This window comes from Perkinsus marinus (genome assembly GCF_000006405.1).
Source record: "Perkinsus marinus ATCC 50983 genomic scaffold scf_1104296961438, whole genome shotgun sequence".
Lineage (NCBI taxonomy): Eukaryota > Perkinsozoa > Perkinsida > Perkinsidae > Perkinsus > Perkinsus marinus.
In genome coordinates this window covers 54,700-74,182 of record NW_003205746.1, presented here as the reverse complement: position 1 = coordinate 74,182, position 19,483 = coordinate 54,700, and the positions used below count along the sequence as shown (strand labels likewise).

At 44.0% G+C, this 19,483-nt stretch overlaps 8 protein-coding genes across 8 annotated transcripts; 6 read left to right on the top strand and 2 right to left on the bottom strand.

Annotated features, from left to right (window-relative positions):
- Positions 1 to 685: 685 nt before the first annotated feature.
- On the top strand, positions 686 to 5,880 carry Pmar_PMAR019576 (sumo ligase, putative; the record flags this gene model as incomplete). Its single annotated transcript, XM_002772297.1, has 17 exons — positions 686 to 745; positions 1,035 to 1,126; positions 1,172 to 1,287; positions 1,340 to 1,473; positions 1,965 to 2,050; positions 2,102 to 2,189; positions 2,266 to 2,378; positions 2,435 to 2,598; positions 2,672 to 2,783; positions 2,901 to 3,011; positions 4,148 to 4,193; positions 4,239 to 4,317; positions 4,367 to 4,448; positions 4,499 to 4,602; positions 4,717 to 4,799; positions 5,048 to 5,132; positions 5,789 to 5,880. The coding sequence occupies 17 exons, from the start codon at positions 686 to 688 to the stop codon at positions 5,878 to 5,880; spliced, it is 1,647 nt and encodes a 548-aa protein (XP_002772343.1).
- Positions 5,881 to 6,068: 188 nt separating this feature from the next.
- On the top strand, positions 6,069 to 6,329 carry Pmar_PMAR019575 (conserved hypothetical protein; the record flags this gene model as incomplete). Its single annotated transcript, XM_002772296.1, has 1 exon — positions 6,069 to 6,329. One exon carries the CDS (start codon positions 6,069 to 6,071, stop codon positions 6,327 to 6,329), a length of 261 nt encoding a protein of 86 aa, XP_002772342.1.
- Positions 6,330 to 6,545: 216 nt separating this feature from the next.
- Positions 6,546 to 7,601, top strand: Pmar_PMAR019574 (Rab18 GTPase, putative; the record flags this gene model as incomplete). The annotated part of the gene is made up of 6 exons (XM_002772295.1): positions 6,546 to 6,591; positions 6,637 to 6,731; positions 6,950 to 7,057; positions 7,179 to 7,316; positions 7,363 to 7,461; positions 7,506 to 7,601. The coding sequence occupies 6 exons, from the start codon at positions 6,546 to 6,548 to the stop codon at positions 7,599 to 7,601; spliced, it is 582 nt and encodes a 193-aa protein (XP_002772341.1).
- Positions 7,602 to 8,461: 860 nt separating this feature from the next.
- Positions 8,462 to 11,182, top strand: Pmar_PMAR019573 (tat-binding protein, putative; the record flags this gene model as incomplete). Its single annotated transcript, XM_002772294.1, has 15 exons — positions 8,462 to 8,510; positions 8,554 to 8,630; positions 8,682 to 8,753; positions 9,102 to 9,173; positions 9,222 to 9,316; positions 9,621 to 9,732; positions 9,781 to 9,872; positions 9,923 to 9,997; positions 10,048 to 10,099; positions 10,240 to 10,353; positions 10,402 to 10,467; positions 10,634 to 10,729; positions 10,780 to 10,893; positions 10,990 to 11,076; positions 11,129 to 11,182. The coding sequence occupies 15 exons, from the start codon at positions 8,462 to 8,464 to the stop codon at positions 11,180 to 11,182; spliced, it is 1,227 nt and encodes a 408-aa protein (XP_002772340.1).
- Positions 11,183 to 13,207: 2,025 nt separating this feature from the next.
- On the top strand, positions 13,208 to 13,383 carry Pmar_PMAR019572 (conserved hypothetical protein; the record flags this gene model as incomplete). Its single annotated transcript, XM_002772293.1, has 1 exon — positions 13,208 to 13,383. A coding segment is annotated over one exon (176 nt), but the record flags the coding sequence as incomplete, so codon positions are not given.
- A 3,680-nt stretch (positions 13,384 to 17,063) lies between these two features.
- Positions 17,064 to 17,636, bottom strand: Pmar_PMAR019571 (hypothetical protein; the record flags this gene model as incomplete). Its single annotated transcript, XM_002772292.1, has 2 exons — positions 17,064 to 17,233; positions 17,426 to 17,636. The coding sequence occupies 2 exons, from the start codon at positions 17,634 to 17,636 to the stop codon at positions 17,064 to 17,066; spliced, it is 381 nt and encodes a 126-aa protein (XP_002772338.1).
- Positions 17,637 to 17,711: 75 nt separating this feature from the next.
- Pmar_PMAR019570 (hypothetical protein) lies at positions 17,712 to 17,868 on the bottom strand (the record flags this gene model as incomplete). The annotated part of the gene is made up of 1 exon (XM_002772291.1): positions 17,712 to 17,868. A coding segment is annotated over one exon (157 nt), but the record flags the coding sequence as incomplete, so codon positions are not given.
- Positions 17,869 to 18,273: 405 nt separating this feature from the next.
- On the top strand, positions 18,274 to 18,945 carry Pmar_PMAR019569 (hypothetical protein; the record flags this gene model as incomplete). The annotated part of the gene is made up of 4 exons (XM_002772290.1): positions 18,274 to 18,327; positions 18,672 to 18,757; positions 18,801 to 18,831; positions 18,865 to 18,945. 4 exons carry the CDS (start codon positions 18,274 to 18,276, stop codon positions 18,943 to 18,945), a joined length of 252 nt encoding a protein of 83 aa, XP_002772336.1.
- Positions 18,946 to 19,483: the final 538 nt, after the last annotated feature.

Below are 19,483 nucleotides of genomic sequence, written 5' to 3'. Positions count from 1 at the left end.
CTAGGCCGGCGGGCCTAGGTCCGTAAAACCACGCGTTGCTGGATTGGCCGACTGGCCGCCAATGGCGGCCCGCCATTCACTGTCCTAGCAACCAATCTCCGCCTTCTCGAGGATCGACCTGATTAATATAGACATACAGTCTTGTAACAAGACTCTTGTTGCGGAATCATGGGTTTAGTCACGTGTCGAGTTCGGAGCTCAGCGTAAACTAAGGCTAGGCCTAAGCACTATGGATGGACGAAAAGCGGGGCCGGAGCCCGCGTTCTGGCATAGCCAGTGGCCACCCGAGTAAGTTACGACACTCACCCCTGGAAGTTACGACATTCGACCCGATCAGCCGTAGGTTGTGCCAATTAGATCGAACAGACGGTGTCACTAAAGTTGGTCTACTGTATCACTAAGAGTGGCGCGCGCCCACCTGATCGATCTCGTCCCGGATAATTCAGCACGAAGTGTTGAAAGCCCGAACCTCTTGTTCTCAGCTCTGCGTTGGAAAGTACACCACACTCTCATGCAAGTGCGAACCTCTATCCCGATGCGTACCTCAGGTGTAGGCTAAGTGCTGCTGTTACTAATTCGTTGCATCTTATTCATCGAAAGTATGTGTCTTGTCGTTGCAGTCGGGGGCCAATGGTTAAAGAGCCATGTGGGATTCAGCTACCTTGTGCCCAGATTTCTGCTATTTATGTCCTCAACTATACGGATATTGGACTATAAGATAGAAAATGGAAAAGAGAGATATCAGGTTATACTCTGATTGGATCGCTGAGCTGAATTTACTCAAGTCCTGTGGACGACGCTCTGGAACAATAGGTTGTCATTTTGAGAAGTATAATGTGCGCGGAGTTCCCACTAGTGTGGGGAAATATGCACATGGTCAAGAACTACAAATGTTGGTGACATTATGAAAAATTTAAGGAGATTCTTATTGGTACCAGTACACCTATACCCGAACTCGTGTGAGAACTTGTATAGTGTGTTAGGAAAGCGAACATATATACAAACATTAGTTGGCACAATCTCAAAATTCTCAGGTTGAATATCCTCATGGTAGAGGGGTGAAGTGGGTGGCACCATTCGCTATAGGTGGACAATACAAGCAGGATATGGCTACTGCTAAAATTAGGTAACTTCAGATTGGAGTGGTATTGTGAGAAATTATCATTACTAGGTATCAACAGCAGCAAGATCAATCGCAGAAACTGCGGGCCCAACTGGATGCTCCTGGCTCGGGTCAACCTGGATCAGCAATGGATAGTCTACATGGAGTTGGCAGTAGTGCTACTGGTAGTATCTTCATAGCCTTTCACCCAACTTGGCATCATCGGAGTTACCACAGGTGGAGGCCATACTGGAGCTCTGCCGAATAGACAACGTCGTCTCACATTGGCCCAGCAGCAGTTGAATGCTACGACGGGGGGCGTGGGAGCTGCACGCCTTGGTGCAGCATTCGGTGTGGGGAACACTGCACAGGTAGTAGTATGGTATATACATATATTGACTTGGTGATGATGAGAGCAAATGAGATCTATTCTTGATGATTTTCATACCAGCTTTTTTCAGAGTGGAAAAATATGTACATAATCAACCACATATGTTGATAACAGTATTTAAGCTCCGAGGCAACTTTGAGGAATTTTCATTGATATCTGTACATTTCTAACCTAACTCGTATATGAAATATTTGTATTAGTAGTGAGGAAACTCAGATGAGTAAAGCGAACATATATGTCGACACTGCCTTTTCCCGTGTGATATTCAAACTTATTTTGCTCGCTATATGTATAGGAGTTTCACCCGTTTTACGTGAAGTGGCGTAAAACTCGGTGAAAAACGCGATATTCACGGTGATATGCAGTAGTCGTAAAGTATGTTTTTCATATCACTAGGGTGGTGAAACTCCATTGTTATATCATACATAGTAGTTCACTTCGAATGATATACTCTTGTGGATCTGTTTTCAGGTAAAATGCATTTGTTTTGGTGGAGCTGGCGTTGGTGATTCTGAGTTCGTCACATGTTCCTCGTGTTGTCGCAAAAGTCATTGCAAGTAGTAGTAAGCTTTGGTGACGCTCTCGCTGGTGTAGGACTGCCCTGTTAGATGTGTGAGAGCGGATGCTGATGCTAGGGACTTTGTGTGCCCTTTTTGCAGGATGCTGAATATGGATCCGTTCGAGGTTGGCATTGACGTACGTGAAGTGGCGTCGGATATTCGCGGATTTTTTCACTAGTGTTTTTTTCATATTATGATGAGTTAATTTTCAGCTTTTGGGGTTTGTAGCGTCTGCTCGGAATATGACAGCACCTAGTGCAGTGGAGTCCACTCTGAGTATGCGGCTCAACGTGACGAGTAATCAAATAAGGGAGTGGCAAGCGAAGTAATAGCTGCATACGCTTTCCCTTTGAATGATGGTGGATTGATTGATTATATCAGGAAGTATAATGTCGCTGTTCGATGCGTGGCAGTGGCGAATAAAAGAAGTCATGTTACTAATGGTCCTCTTTGGCCGTTGGAGGTGCGCGCGAGTGTGAATAACTATCGTGATGTTTTCCGGATCTCCCCTGGGAAGTACGGCCATGTGCGACGAGAAGTGACGAGTAAGTGTATGGGGCTAGAGGGTGTGCTGTATGAGTTTTATTATAGTTGACGAGTTTATGGTATTATTTTCAGGCAAATATATTGATGATGTTCTCCGTCCTAACAACAATGTTGTACATATTACTTATAAAACTGGTTATGATCCTAATCAGGGCGCACAGTCTGTTGCCGCACAGCCCCCGAGGTAACCGAGATGAACGTTTTACGGTATATAATGGAGTTCACGTGAAGTGGTGTAACACTCGGTGAAATATGTTCGTCACATGCGTTTTTAATGGATGAAACTCCAGTGTTATCGCAGGTTCTTCTTTGGTGTTGTTGTAACTAAGCCTGTGTCACCTGAGGAGCTCTTAGCGAGTGTTGTGAAACCATCGTTGGAAGAGTGCCGCAGACAAGACCTGGACATAGTCATGTAATGTGATGTGGGGAGGCATGCACGTGTTCAGTGTTTTTTGTATTCAACAAGTTGTTGGTTACTAAGCTCGATGCTAGTGAGAGGAATTTCGAGTGGGAACACAACGTCTTTTCTCCCGTTTTTTGGAATTTTATAGAAGTTTTCATACGAAATCGGGTAGAAAAGCAAGAAGAATTTCCCGAAATTTCCTCCCAAAATTTTCATACTATCAGCGATACATGTAGTTGACCATGTGCGTATTTTCTCGGCTGTCAGCTGGTCCATGAGTTCATCGAATTGCAATGATTTTCCGCGTATTAGAATCGGTAGTATCATTGGAGTTTTTACCCGTTATACGTGAAGTGGCATAATACTTGCGCTATGCAGTAGTCGTGAAATATGTTTTCCACTAGTATTTTTCATATCACTAGGGTGGTGAAACTCCGTTATATCACAACTATGGAGTGAATTGTGATGTGTGCGTAAGCAAGGGATAGGCCAATTTGTCAGTGGTTATGAAGTGAGTTACACTTGTTTGGTATCACCTGACGATGCGTCGGTTGCTGTTCTTAAGCGTGGGCAACTTCCACTGGGGTATCTCCTTTCCAGTAGAGTATCATGTGAAACTGGACATGTATATTCCCGATTTATTTATGGTTAACCTTGTCAAACAACAGTGGTTGGCAATGGCATCCTTTTCAGCTTGCGGGTGGAATACGAAAAAGGTGTGGGACTATTAGAGGAGAAAATTAATTATAACTTGACCATTTTCCCATTTTCTTGACATACTTTTCCTTTTTTCCCATCACTTCTTTCATTTTCCTATTACCTTTCCCATTTTTCCATATTTTTCACATACTTTCCCTTTTCCGATTACTTCTTGAAATTTCCTGATACTTTTTCCATCTCCCCGTTACTTTTCCCATTTTCTTCACATATTTCCCCATTACTTCTTCTATTTTCCTCAGACTTTTTCCATCTCCCCATTACTTTTTCCATTTTTTCCACATATTTTTTCCATTAATTTTTCCATTAATTTTCCCATTAATTTTCCCATTAATTTTCCCATTTTCTCATCACGTTTCCTATTTATTCATTACATACTTCTCACATTGCTTTTTCTCTACTATTTTACTATTTTCCTTTGTTTTCAGGCTCGGTCGGAAAAGAGCTCGGGAATTACAAGATGACGATCTCCAAGTAGGTTGTGAGTTTCCTCGACCATCTCTATTTTTCGAATTTCAGATTAACACTCGAGAGGTTCACGACATACTGCAAACTAAATGCCCGATATCGCTATGCGAAATAGAGTTGCCGGCTCGCGGTGGGTGTGTCGATTTTGCTTTCTCTGATTGAGTGATGTTATTCTATAGGAGTTGATTGTGAACATTTACAAACCTTCGATGCGAAGGCGTATATAGACATTAATAAGCTAACGGCTAACGTGGATAAACGGTAGTTTGCCGCGCGGGGTGGAGTGCTGGGGTGCAGACTGGCTTTTGTAGGTGGCATTGTCCAATCTGTTCGAAGCCTTGCTTGCCGAGCCAACTAGTTCTGGACAAGTTCGCTCTGGAGGCTTTGAAGAACGGTCGAGTTTCTGCTGATACTGGTAGTACTGGAAGGAAAGGAATGTTTTGTTGGAGTTTCACTCGGAATTTTCGCTAGAAAAATAACACAATTTTCAATGTGAAATGTGTTTTTCACTAGTGTTTTTCATCTGTAGCTGCTTCGGATGATGAAGAATGGTTTAACAAACGGATGAGGCTCGACGGACAGGGTCGATGGGAAGTTCTACCAGATGAGGACGTGAGCTGGGATGGGGTTACTTGTCGTCGTTGTGGAGTGTTGGGCGTTGGAGGAATATATGTTTGCTGAGCTTGGGAGTCCCCCCACTGAATATAGAAGTTTACGTAGAAATCAGGGTAGGAATGTATAGAAATCAATGGGAATTTTCCTAAGTTTCCTCGGAATTTTCATATTGTCAACAGCATATGTCGATATTTTTCTGCCCGCACTGGTGTAGTCGTAGTAGTAATAATTTGCTGTTATCTTAGTTGGAGGGCGAGGAGAGTGAAAGTGAAGAAGATAAGCCTCCGAGTGACGTCCCGATGCCGCCGGAAACAGCTCCTTCGACTGATGGTAAGTTGTCGTTGTTGTTGTTGTTGTTGTTGTTGTTGTTGTTGTTGTATATGTTGTTGTTGTTGTATATGTTGTTGTTGTTGTTGTTGTTGTTGTTGTTGTTGTTGTTGTTGTTGTTGTATATTTTGTTGTTGTATGTGTTGTCGTTGTATATGTTGTATATGTTGTTGATGTTGTTGTTGTATATGTTGTTGTTGTATATGTTGTTGTTGTATTTGTTGTCGTTGTATATGTTGTTGTTGTTGTTGTTGTTGTTGTTGTTGTTGTTGTTGTTGTTGTTGTCGTTGTTGTTGTTGTTGTTGTTGTTGTTGTTGTTGTTGTTGTTGTTGTATTTGTTGTCATTGTATATGTTGTTGTTGTTGTTGTTGTTGTCGTTGTTGTTGTTGTTGTTGTTGTTGTTGTTGTTGTTGTTGTTGTCGTTGTTGTTGTTGTTGTTGTTGTTGTTGTTGTTGTTGTTGTTGTTGTTGTTGTTGTTGTTGTTGTATATGTTGTCGTTGTATATGTTGTCGTTGTATATGTTGTTGTTGCTGATATTTGAGCTAAATAGGAAGGCCGTTGAATAATAGAACCATTATGTGTTCATCACGTTTACGGCCTAGTCTTGAATATTGTCACCATCATAACCTGCTTCTATCTTTTTCGTCTTCTTGTGGTAGGTGTCTCTAACCTAGTATTAGGGAGTCCTGGTGAGGATGCTAGTCCTGATGCTGCTAGTGATGGGGAGAATGTCGTGAGTTTAGATGACTAGGCTGGATGATCTAGAATGCTCTCACCATTCGTGCTACATAATACCTAGTTTTATAGCTACCTCGGGTGTCTATGATGTCGTAGTAGTATCACCACGACCACCACGACGACGACGATGACCGAGGATGTACGTTTATACCTATGATTACGACACAACTGCTGATGGCAATCTAATGTGTTGTGTTTATGATGAGGAAAGCGAGTAGAGGATTTGTTGTTACTGTTGTTGTTACTGTTACTGTTGTTATTGTTGTTGTTACTGTCGTTACTGATGTTACTGTTGTTGTTACTGTTGTTGTTACTGTTACTGTTGTTATTGTTGATGTTGCTGTTGTTATTGCTGTTGTTGCTGCTGTTATTACTGTTGTTGCTGCTGTTATTACTGTTGTTGCTGCTGGTATTGCTGCTGTTGTTACGGTTATTACTGTCGGCTGTTGTTACTGTTGTTGATACTGTTGTTGCTACTATTGTTGTTACTGTTGTTGTTACTGATGATGGTCTTCAGCGTCTAACTCCAGAGTGAACTTAGTTGTAGGGCCGTTCAGTAGCAGAACCATCATGTGGCCGCAGTGTTGTGCTAACTATCACCAAATGAGCGTTAACTTACTCTCTCTACTTAACTCTGGGTTGTTGCTGTATTCGATTCTGTTAGTATTATCACTGTCAATGGACCCTCCCAACTACGACCATCTATTCAAGCTACTCATAATAGGTAAATTCGCTCATGTCGTTTTTGGCGGTATTCTCCTTTTTGTAGGTGACAGCGGCGTAGGTAAATCTTGTTTGTTACTTCGGTTCTGCGATGATGAGTTTAATGACAAGCAGTTGGCGACTATCGGTGTCGATTTCAAGGTAACGTGTTTGTCGTGGGAAGAGTGGTCCATTGAAGTCTCACCCGCGACGTGGAAAAACACTAGTGAAAAACATATTTTAAAATTTTCTTGGCGGAAAACAATTGTTATCGGTCGAGGAAACGTATACGTTTCACAATTCACATGGAGTATAACGCCAGTTGAACCGGGTAAAACTCCTGATGGGTTGTAGGTATATCATCATCGTAAAAGTCTCAGGTGAAGTATCTCTCTTTGATGGGTAAACGTTTGAAGTTGGCCATATGGGACACTGCTGGACAGGAACGTTTTCGTACACTCACTTCTAGCTACTACAGGGGAGCTCAGGTGAGTGGATAATCGCTTGGTTTCTATTGTCGGCTCGAAGTTGCATACCACACTTCTTTGACTTCTCCATCGGTGGTGGTCTGTTGAAGAGGTGTACTGTATAGTAGTGGTTGCTTTTAAGGGCATCGTGCTTGTCTATGACGTTACCTCACGAGAGAGTTTTGAGAATCTGGAGTACTGGTTGGAAGAAGTTCGGAAGTACGCCACAAGTCGCAGTTCAGTGAAGATGCTGGTGGCCAACAAGGTTGATGAAGTAAATGTTAGCGGAGCGAAGTTTTTTTCCATTATTGTTGCCGTTGTTTTAGGGTGGTGATGTTACACGGCGGGAAGGGGAGAAATTTGCTATCGAGCATGACATGCTGTTTATTGAGAGTAGCGCCAAACTAAAAGTCGGAGTGAAGGAGGTGTGTGCATGCGTGCTGATATTTTCATACCAACTTTTGAGCAGATCTTCCAACAGTTGGTGTTGAAGATTCTGGACACGCCGGACCTGCTGCAGAACACAACACCGTTGGGAGCTACTCGTGAGAGATACCTTTCCTGACTTTTTCGATGGTTTCATATATTTACTTCACGGATGTGAAATTGATAGGAAATAGCGGTATGAGCTCCGGCTGGCAGATTTCCACATATGTAACAGAATAAAGCGATTCAGAATTTATGAGTTTTTTCCCCGTCTGGATCGTCTCCTACGGTAGGAAACAGCTAAACAGAGCTCCCTTGTGATATGAAAAACACTAGTGAAAAAAGCATATTTCACAAACCACTGCATAGCGCAAGATTGCATTTTTCACACAGTAGTATGTCACCTCACGTCAAACGGGTGAAACTCCAATGTACATACCCCATTCGCTCGGCAAGAGCTTACTGTGAATGACCCTATATATGTCTCTTGAGTTCTGATCGCTATGTATGATGATCAGCGTTACTTTAGAAGTTGCTATTATTCGATTAAGCGTTTCAACCTATTGGTTTGAATTCTCTAATTTGCCGTGGATGCATCTCGGTCTCAATTTGGGCAAATTGTGGTAACGTGTCGTTGTTCGAAAGTCCGGCAATGAAATACTTGCAAATTTACCAGATTTGGGTAGGAGTGTGTATTCTTTGATGTTTCTCAGGTTCGACTAGAATTCTATCAGATATTCCGCGAACCCAACAGGAAGGTGCTGAAGATGGTTCGTATCATGAGAGACAATGTTTGTGTTGAATACGTGAACCGGTGGGTTTTCGAATTGTATATTCGTCTTGCAATCATAGTGCAGTATTTTCATAATTGGTTTTTCTACCGCTGCATGCTGTTACTTAGAGGGTTTAGTGAGCGCTGCGTTTTGGGAAGTTGATGAAAAGATGGTATGATGAATATTTTTCACCGTATCAGAGATACCTGTGTTAATTTTCTCAACCATGGCTGCGGCAACTGTGCAGGACATCACAATGAATGACCTCTCTCAAGGTGAGCTAAAAAGGGCGACAATTTTTTTGACGGTTTCTTTGAGGTTCTTCATCGAGAGTAAAAAGTTATATGGCGAGTAAAGTGGAGGCCTTGGAGGCGATAATAAGAGAAAAACAACAGGTATAGTGTTGGTGGAGTGTTCACGAACTGGCTTGTGAAGAAGTGTTTTAGAACGTTAATCGTCTCGAGGCTCAGAGGAATGAGTTGAACAGCAGTGTACGACAGCTGAGGGAGGAACTACAGGCAAGTGGCGTTGGGAATGTTTATATGAGTGAAATCGAAAAAGAACAAATGAGATCAACTATCGCAGCGGGTAGCAGAGACTGGAGTTTTTAACCCGTTTCTTTGTGAAGTGGCGTGACACTGTATGTGAAAAACGCGGTATTCGCGATATGAAGTGAATTGAAAACACTTCGCGAATAAGGGTAGGCAAATCATCCCATATCACATGAAGAACACATCACGTGTTTTACGGCTCATGAGCGTTTTTCGCGTAGTGAAATGTGAAATATGTTTTTCATATCACGGGTGGAACTCCGATGAAGTTGGTGGAAGATATGCAAATGGATTAGAAAAGATGTTTTTCTTCAGTTGTTGTTGGAGCCGTGCAGCTCTGTGGGTGAAGTTGTGAAGCCGATGGGAAAGAATCGCGTGTTGGTGAAGGTAGACTGCTGTTGTTGGAGATGATGGTTATACTGTTACTTGTTATAGAGTGGCAGCGAAGGAAAGTATGTTGTTGACGTGGACCCGAGCATCGACATCACTAAGTGCACTCCAACGACGAGGGTTGCCCTCAGAAGCGACACGTAATCTACATTAAGAGTTTATAGTGCAATTTTTGTTCACAAAGTTGGCAATACCTGTGTACCTGTTACATTCACAGGTTTACATATTGTGAAAAATATATGTGTTTTTGCTCAGCTGAGCTCAGGAGTTTCCTCGTTGTAGAAGGCTACTCAGGAAACCGGGTAGAAGTCTATAGAACTCCTTTAATTTTCATATTGTCGCCAACACATGTTTTTCAAGTGCATATTTCCCCATACTAGTAAAACAAATCGAATATAGCATTGATGAAGTAGCTGCGAATTCACATGATATAAATGCTATCAGATATACCCTACACAAGCTGCTTCCCTCGAAGGTCGATCCCCTGGTATCTCTGATGAAGGTAGAGAAGGTCCCGGATAGCACCTACGAGATGGTTGGCGGCCTCGACAAGCAGGTGAGTACAGTGCGGAAGTTGCCGCTGTGGAAATTGCAGTTGTTGTAGATTAAAGAAGTTAAAGAAGTTATCGAGTTGCCGATCAAGCATCCTGAAATCTTCGAGAGTTTGGGTATTGCTCAACCCAAGGGTGTATTGCTGTGAGTTGATTCTGATGATGTCATCAGCTTGGTCATTCTGCGTGATGTAGATACGGTCCACCAGGAACGGGAAAGACTCTGTTGGCTCGTGCTGTGGCGCATCATACGGACTGCACTTTCATCAGGTGAGAGCGGCTCGGAGTTTTGACTCGGATGAGATTTTCGTTTGCCTTAGAGTTTCGGGAAGCGAGTTGGTCCAGAAGTATATTGGTGAAGGATCACGAATGGTAAGTGGGGTATTTGGGCATATGAGGAGGAAACCGTTTATGACAGTGGCTATGTGGTGTAGTGGTATTTTTCGAGTTTCGGGTGTGCGAGATCTCGGGCTCGATTCTCGGCACAGGTTTTTGGGATTTTCCTCCTTTAGGTTCGCGAGTTGTTCGTCATGGCTCGAGAGCACGCACCGTCTATCATCTTCATGGATGAGATCGATTCCATTGGTGGGCAGCGTGTCGAAGGAGAGAGCGGCGGTGATTCGGAGGTAGGCAAATGCGAATTCGGACCTCGTGGTGACGCTTTTCCCGTCTAGGTGCAGCGAACAATGCTGGAGTTACTGAACCAGCTGGATGGTTTTGAAGCATCTACTAATATCAAGGTGAGGGGAGAGTAGCCGCTACTTGGGCAGCAACCATACGTTATGTGATTCAATCGCAGCGATTCAGTCAGCTCCCACTGAACTGTGCTATCGGTTTAGAATAGGATCGAGAGCTCTATCTATTCCCTGGCCTTGATTTGAGCGATAATGGGTGTTTGATATTTAGGTCATCATGTGTACCAACAGAATTGATATTCTGGATGACGCTCTACTCCGTCCTGGTAGAATTGATAGGAAGATCGAGTTCCCCAACCCGAATGAGGTGAGTGATAATGCTGCTGCACATTTTTGGTAGACGCTTATTTGCTATAGGACGCTCGGGTTGAGATTCTGAAGATTCACTCGAGGAAGATGAACCTTATGCGTGGAATCAATCTGCGCAAGATTGCTGCTCAGATGAACGGAGCCTCGGGAGCTGAATCGAAGGTGACGCCACTAATACTACTGTGGGAATTATTACTCGTATGATGTGATTTGTATACTCATCTTTTGTAGAATTGGTGAGTAGGTGGTGTGTTTCAGGCCGTATGCACGGAAGCTGGTATGTTCGCTTTGAGGGAGAGGAGACAGCATGTAACACAAGAAGATTTCGAAATGGCAGTTGCCAAGGTGACTATTGGCCGGAATATTTCCCCCACTTTCGTTGACTGTTTATGTACAGGTTATGCACAAGGACGCAGACAAGAACATGAGTCTGAAGCAGCTGTTCAAGTAAAGGAGGAAAGCAGAGGTTTCGTTACTGCTTGTTATCGACACCATCCTTCTTGTGTTTGAATAGTGTCAAGCAGGGAAAGGGGACTTTTGAAATCAGGTGCATATAGTTGCGCTGAGATTCCCTGTTGTAAAGACTCCTCTGCGAACCGTGTAATCATCTAAGTCAAGATTGAGCTCCGAATATAATATGGTTGAATATTATACTAATTTATTCGGAAAATAAAAGGGAAAGTTCGGAATATTTTGAACTTGTGAAAGTGAATATTAGGTCATCACTCGAGTGGTCGAACTGTAAGTCGTTTTGGCCAATAAAAGTAGTTTTGTGGATATATAAGTGCACAATGGTGTACAATTGAGTCAACTGATTTCAGACTCGACATACGTTTTCAGTGAACCGCTTCATGGTGACTCCAGCGATTTATCTAGTACTGCTGTTGATCCCCATTGGGTTAGTACTTGCTATTGTTTTATTCAAGAGCCGGAAAGAACGTGAAGATACTGAACGGCCAACAGCACTGAACCTTAGAATAGGTGGTACGATTGATTCCTTCAAAGAGATGCATCCTCGTGAATTCTTGTCAATCACATAAATCAACTCTGGACTAGGCATGGGAGCTGATGATGATAAAGTCCGACCATTAACTGATGAATATCTCGAGCCTCTACTTCATTCGCCACTCATAGTTGGTGTTGTTGTCGCTGCTGATTCGATTATTGTTCGGAATAGAGTATTCACTCTAGGTGAAGCAGTGCATGCAGGCAGCCCCGTAGCTCCATCAGCACGGCGATATGCAGAAGCCAACGCAGTCGTAGATCTAGAAGTAAGCCTAGTTAATATATATTCGCAGTGATGATCGGTAGACCATGACATGGGGTCTCGCGTTTACTACGGTAGCTTCTCGTTCGGGTATGTGCTTGTCGAATTAAAAGAACGCTTCATCTGCAGTGAATTTGTTGGCCAATTAAAGTTGCGAATTCTGACGATGAACTCACTTCGTCCAACTATAGGGGCTTCGTAACTTCTATATGATAAAGCATTTGATGGAAGCGAATGGCACGGGTTGTCATTCAGGCTGGATTGTCACCGACTGGCACAGACTCTACACTCACTAGCGGTATGGAAATGATAGTAGGTCGGACGTTCAGCCTTCACATGGCCATTGCCGCACACGCACATGAACTCGTCGAGGCTTGACAGAGACCCTCGCCATGGCTACCTAGAGTGTTGATTGAGTATTGTTCTCGTTGTTAACGCTCCGTGTGAATTACGGGATACTGTACCATTTGATTTCAGCACTCCCTGAGTTCAGTAAGTAAGATGAATGAACCCAACGTGATAGAGTATCTGCGGTTACACACGTCTCCCGAAGTGGAGGTGAGTCATTTTCGTCTCCCACAGGGAGTTCGAGTCGGTGGAGTTAGTCGGGCAAAGCGTCGTGGTCATTGGTGATCACGCGTAATCGCCGATGAGGAGATACACAACTTATGAGTTTATTGGCAAATAGAAATTCCGGAGAATGCGGGAAAGACTTTTGTGATATTTTTTGGCGTACGCGAGAGTTCAGACAAAATCAGCATATATTTTGAATCTAGAATATGATGATCACTCAGCTAGGTGACTCCGTATCGTTTTGTCACCCGTATACGGAACTTGAATCTTCAGTGAGGAATGTTTCGGACGTATGAAGTGATCCTGAACTCGACCGCTTGGTTTTATGAGCTATCGAGATTGTTGAAAAGAATCGATCTGGTGTGAAGGCACTATAACTCGCCAATTGTTTGCGTTTCATAATGGTAGTATATAACATGAAAACCACTATTGATTCATTTATGAGTTTTTCCTATCATTGAGTTGTCGTTGCTGCTACTGAAAAACTGACGATTCTGCCCAAATAACTGTCACGTATATGCAAATAGCAAAGCTCGGATCCGTTCACATTCGTGACTAGTGTTCATTGAATTTTGAATTACCTTGTATGTGGTCGTCACAGTAGACATTCCTGTTCAGATCCGCACAGACCTCGAGTGTGCTATTTGTCTAGAGGGCTACAACCCCGTCACTAGGGAGTTCCCTCGAAGTTGGGCCGCTCGGCTAAGGTGTGGCCATACGTACCATCATGACTGCATCGCGGCGTGGTTGAAAAAAGACGGCTCTTGTCCATTGTGTCGACACAATGTCAGTGGTCGCTCCACTGTCCGAACGTGGTCATTGACATGAAAGTTTTGTGGAAGCATCAGTTGTTGCTTATTCGATTTTGAAACGCCTCAAGCGGCATTAGAAGGAAGCTCCGAATGGAGTTAGCATATATAAGTTTTCAACATTTTGTCAACAAGGTTGATAGTTCCCGAGCTGAGTTTTGTGAAGTATGATTATCATTATTATATTTCTTAGCGTAGTTTAGTACGTTTAGCGCGGTTGGTAGATCCATTCCCAGCGTTCTCAACGCTTCCACTGAATTACTCTAGTCGAGTTCCTGGTCTATTGATTTCAAGTGCAATAGTAGGAGATAGTGATGAAACTGAGTATCTTTCGCCGGGTTCATCTTGATCCACTTGTTATACGTGTTATCATGATAGGATCTACTCAGACAAATCTACTGAGTAACTCAGTAGATTTGTTGTCACGACTTTGGTGGTCGGCTGAGTTATTTTATTCGTCCAGATAGCCACTGATAGCCGGTGCTTCGACGAGCCTCACCTGTATAGTCCGAGAAGCTTCCACTCGCACTTTCTGATAACCAGTGGAATCACAGTGGAAATGAAAACAACTGTCTTTAGATCATATTGATATTCTCAATTTGAGAGTAGCTTAATATGGTCTTCTTGTTATCTTCCTTTTCCCTTATTCCAACAAGGATGGACGTTCTGGGGTTCCCAGTCGTCGTTGTATCCTGTTTACTTTGGTCTGCGAGAACTAAGGTTTCGTGCAATGGTGGCCTCGATTTCTCAAGTTACTCGTCATCCGGAATGCTGTATTTGGCAAATACAATTTGCTCGTCAGAGCTGTTTGCGACATCTCATCATTATCCGAATCCGGTGCGTACTACTCACTGTGTAGAAAGTCGATGCGTATCAGCGATCTCTGTACACTGTCTAGATTCTGGATTCGAGAGCAGCTCAAGAGGAGTAAGCGTAAACGGAAAGCAGCCGATGGGTCTAGTATCAATCCGGTAGTGAAGGTGAGAACTCTGAGATGAACTTACCCCATGATAGGGTCCCCATCAGTGGCGAGTTTGTTGTGTTTGTCCATTTACAATGTCCAAGCGGCAGCTTACTATGACGTCGTTCGTGTGCAAGCGGCTGAGACCATTCAGCAGCAGGAGCTTAGCACTTCAGTCTCAATCGATCCGTTCGAGTGCGACGGTCGCCGCAGTAACCCAACTACTCCCGATTCGAGTGGGTCTGAAGCGTCCTTGTCATACTCTGAGTATGATACTCACCATCTCGTATTGGATCTTCCGGGGATGAGGACCGTGAGCCACGGTGCAGTGGACTCGCTCAATCAGAGCAGTGTGAGAGTACGAGAAGTGAAGCTTATCCCGTCAAGTTCGGGTCCGTCACGGACCGTCCGTGTGCTCTCGAATTAGAGGAATGATGGACCGACTTAACCGAAGGTGCATTTCCCGAAGTCACATAGCGAGAATGTTGCCGCTTTGTTCTGACCTGGTACACAACCTACCCATGAATAGAGTACTTCGTCTTCATCCTGCTAATCCGCACAGTACCTTGCCATGGAATGCGGAAGGCTTCGGCGTGTTGCCAAAGACGGACAATGACATCATCATGAACAACACCACACAGCCTTACATGGCAAGGTTAGTGAAACATAATATTCGCATACTCGTGCATGGTCACAAGCAGTGCACGACTCCCTGCGCCCCATTACTCTTCAAACACAGTTACTACGATGGAAATGTGCCTCCATGCTCAGGAATCCTGATATGGGATCCTGAGACAGGATCCCATATCATCACCGTGTATGGGTCGCGGTTTTGGGCGGCCGTAAGGGACTGTCCCTTGGGAGACTCCCTGTCGGGGAGGAGTATCCCTACGCTTTGCAATAAGTTAAATGCCGATCTTCGGGAGTTGGTGGGGATGACTGTCAAAGACGACTTTCTTCAGACAGTCGCCATGGATTCCCAGCTTGATTTCACAAAGAAATGCAGTCGGAAACTACGATCAGTGAGTCACTGACAGTGACCATATCGAAACCGACTTGAGTTAGCTAGAGAGTATGAGCGACTCATAATGAGCCCGATAACGTGGTTGGTTGTTTGGTCTGGTGTGACCAATAGAGGTTGATGAGGATGCCGATGACGTGGAGCTTCTCGCTGAATAGAGTATTATGTCCCCCGATAGCTCTTGATGAGCATATTTGTTTCGGTTAGGGTCAATTGTACCCTTTGCGTTCATGGGCGAGCCCGGGGTGGCTCAACAATGGGTTTGAATTCATCGAAATAAATTGTATGTGTTCGTCTATTCAAAGATCACTAATTTCTGATAAAAACCGCTAATTTTAAATTAGCAGTTCTTCAGCAGCCGTCAGGAGTGCGAGTCGCACTGTGCGACTGCGAGTCTTTGCTTTCTTCAAGACTTCCTAATGTTGATAAGGCGCAGTGCACGCCGTGATTCCATAGGATTTGCTGACCGAAGAGAACTCAACTGATGAATTCCGACTTGGTTTTTAACCAGGAAGTGGCTGAATCGTGTCCTGTTTTAGGTGTCATGGAATTAGATCTGCCTAGTCTACCAGAAACTTCTTCGGACGGTGAGACGTTTGGACGGACGTCACGCATCACGTAATTGGTTCCGAGTCACCGCAACTGATGGGGGAAGCTCGGGGCGTCTATCGACAGTCGGAGAGCTAGGAGCAGTCTCTCCATAGTCGGCGAAGGAGCTGAAACAGTGGTTAGAGAACTGCCGTATAGGAAACAAAGTAAGTGACACTCACTCTGATGAACTTTCACTGAGTGTCCATCAGATGATGCTGGAAAAGCCTTGGGGTTCGATTGAGATTTTTCTTACTGAGAAAATATCTTGTTGGAGAAATCTGCAGGGTTTCCCTTAGGATAGAGACCTCATCCTGGCGTCCGAAAACTCGTACAGAAAGGCGTCCGACCGACGAAGGCAAGTTCTCCTTATTAGAGAGAATGAAAAGGAGGACGACAATTGTAAGATTGTATCGCCGATCGTTGACAGCTTACTGCAACTCTGAAGAATAATGAAGTATAAGTAGTTCATGAATATCAAGTATAAAATGATGTTCTATAGGCGTCTTGCAATTCTCGCAGGTTCACCACCAATATAAGTGAATCCGATGCTGGGAAGATCGTATGGATGTAACATGTATCAGCAGCTTGTACACTAGTTACCATGCCTCTGGCAATCGTGTTGAGTTCGCATACGAGTCAGGTCAGCCTGTGAAGAAGCTTCTGACGACGTATGAAGACCGTGGAAAACTCGATCATATGGGTGGATGGTGCAAATACGCAAATTTTAACTCATCATTCGAACCTCATATCAAATCTCCTGCAGATTTGGAGTAATATGGAGCTGGAAGAACTGCCGATAGACTCGTGCGAATTCTCGATACGATACGGTGGAGAATGGTGGTAAAACGTCACAATGACAAGCATGCGTACTTTCTGTTACATTGTTTCCATGAACGCCTGATCATGTTGTTGTTACCGTATGAGTGAACACAACATTCTTGTTTGTGTGCACAGTGAAAAATAGCGCAAATTTGAAAGGGGGCTGCCTCTACTCAGACGGCAACAAGTTTAATTGATTACATCTATCAATCACAATCTAGTTTCTCTTCCGAGAGTAGTAGATCGTGATGCTACGGTGACTGCAAGACCTTTGCATCACGAAGTGTTAAATTAATCGATTCTATGAGAAGTGTCATCATCCGATATGAAACTTTCGAAGAAGACTTCGTCGTCTCCACAGTCGGAAGCAGCTGATGACGATGATAGTTCGAATGAGAGGCATTCCAACATCGAAGATCTCAAGCTCCCCTTGTTCGATGCGGGGGAATCGGTATTGGTGCCTGAAAGGTATAATACCGATAGTTTAGCAAGCAAATACACAGTCTTATACTCGAAAGACCACAGGTTCAAATCTCGCTGAGAACTTCTCATCACAACTCAATCTAAATATGGTAAACTCCACTATACTGGAGAAGAGCTCTCAAATATCTAGGGGGGAACTTCAATGGAATAAAAGCCTACACGTTTCCTACTTGGGGTTAACACAGCTCCATTATCAGCGGATTCATCGATGCACTCCTTCGTGGTGGACTCCTCGTTGTTGTTGTTCTTGCAAGGCTTATCAACGGGTATAGTCGCTTGCTGAACAACTTCATCTTTCGAGGGTAATAGCCGCGGCGGGCGTGGCCGGCGTAGGACTAGTTCGGCTGCGCGAATTCTGCGACGACGATTGCCACGGTCCATAGGGCAATCGACGGTTCTCCATCGGTGTTTCCTGGGACGAATGGTGCTCTCGCGCATGCTCACGCTAAGACTTACCCTTTAGAGTTATCGTCGGAGCACTTGGGGTCAGCCGAAGAGTGAAGGTCGACGAGCCGTTCCTGAGATCAGTTTGCGATGAGGTGTTTACTCGTTGTTGTACCTCGGAATCGACACCTCTTGGAACGACCTGACTGGACGAAGTGAAAACAGACATAAAGTGATGGCCGAGCAACCACAGCCGTGATGGGAAGCTGATAGGCTGATAGTGTCCAGACCAGTGTTGTTGGAGGAATATATGTTCGCTTTCCTCAGCTGAGCTCAAGAGTTTCCTCACTAGTTACACAAGTTCACATAGGAATTTGGGTAATAGTGTACAGAAACCAACGAGAATTCTCCAAATAACCTCAAAATTTTCATAATGTCATCAACACATGTAGTTGACCACGTACATTTTCCCTACACCGGTCCAGACTGCAACAAGAATAGTGGGCCCCCACAATAATCATCGACAATTTTGCTACCATAATTTGACTAATTTGCAAGTCTTCTAAAGAAGATCTCCGAGTCGCGCACGCCCTGATATCTGTCGTACATTGCAATTGCTTTATCACTTTTCACGATGATGATCTCAACTCTACCTGATTTGTCCCCAGAAGGTTGCCTGGCGTTGATGGTAATCGAAGGATTGTTTCTCCTCGTATTACAGGTAGTATCAGAGCAGTACGACAGAGAGAAATACCATCGACGATTCCCTCCTACTTTTTATCCTCACTCCGAATTGAATTTTATACGTTAGAAATTTCAAAGGGATGTATTGGAGTTTCACCTGTTTTACGTGAAGTGGCGTCGTAAAACTCGGTGAAAAACGCGATATTCGCTCTATGCAGTGGTCGTGAAATATGTTTTTCATATCACTAGGGAGGTGAAACTCCATTCATATTCATTCTCGGGATCATTGGCTTCAAAAACGAACTAGATGTTGGAAAGGTGTGGTATGATAGTTTTATTTCTCTTCAGTTCGATACGAGGCACTTCTCCGATTTCGCCGCTAGAAAGATGTGCCATTCGCTGAGCGGACTCATGATGCTCTTCTTGCCCCCACAGTAGGTTTATACTCGGCGTGGCTCTAGGAAAGGCTTCCCATAGGTACCTTCTTTGCCGGCTCTATGTGTATGCGGTAGTAGTAGTAGGATTGACGATGACGTGGCAGCTTGTGCCGGCCTTGCCCAAGTGGCGCTTTGGCGACTTCGGCGATATTGGAATTACCGTCTACCTCGTTATTGTCGGGTAGTACTACGGATATGCTTAAATTCAACGACTTATTCAATCGTCCTATGATTGCCGGCCATTACACTTTCTCCTAATGCATTTGATACCACCCTGCACTGAAGAGCCCTAGGAAAATACCAATATACCCGTTGCAGATCATTTAGCTGTGCTGTAGATATTGGATGAGTTCATCTTCTCGTGGATCGCGGTATCAGTCTATGTATTTTCTGTAGCAATAAGAATTATAATCAGCATTTATCACCGATGAAGCAATGAAAAAGTATCATGAAATTGAACTTTGACGATTGAATGATATTTCAGATTCTGGTTCTATTTGGAATACCCCGTAGCTGTGCTCGCCCCCATTTTTTTCGCGGACCCCAGCGGAGCGGTGGTTGGCAAATGGGCGTCGAGAAATATACCTAAGTAGTACCTTCAACTGAGTTACCCGATTCAATGGCCTATGGTGACTATCTCCTTTAGGCATAACCCTGCATGGGTTGGTACTAAGACCGTTATAGGCTCACTGGCAGTATTCGTGGTTACGTTCCTCACCTTAT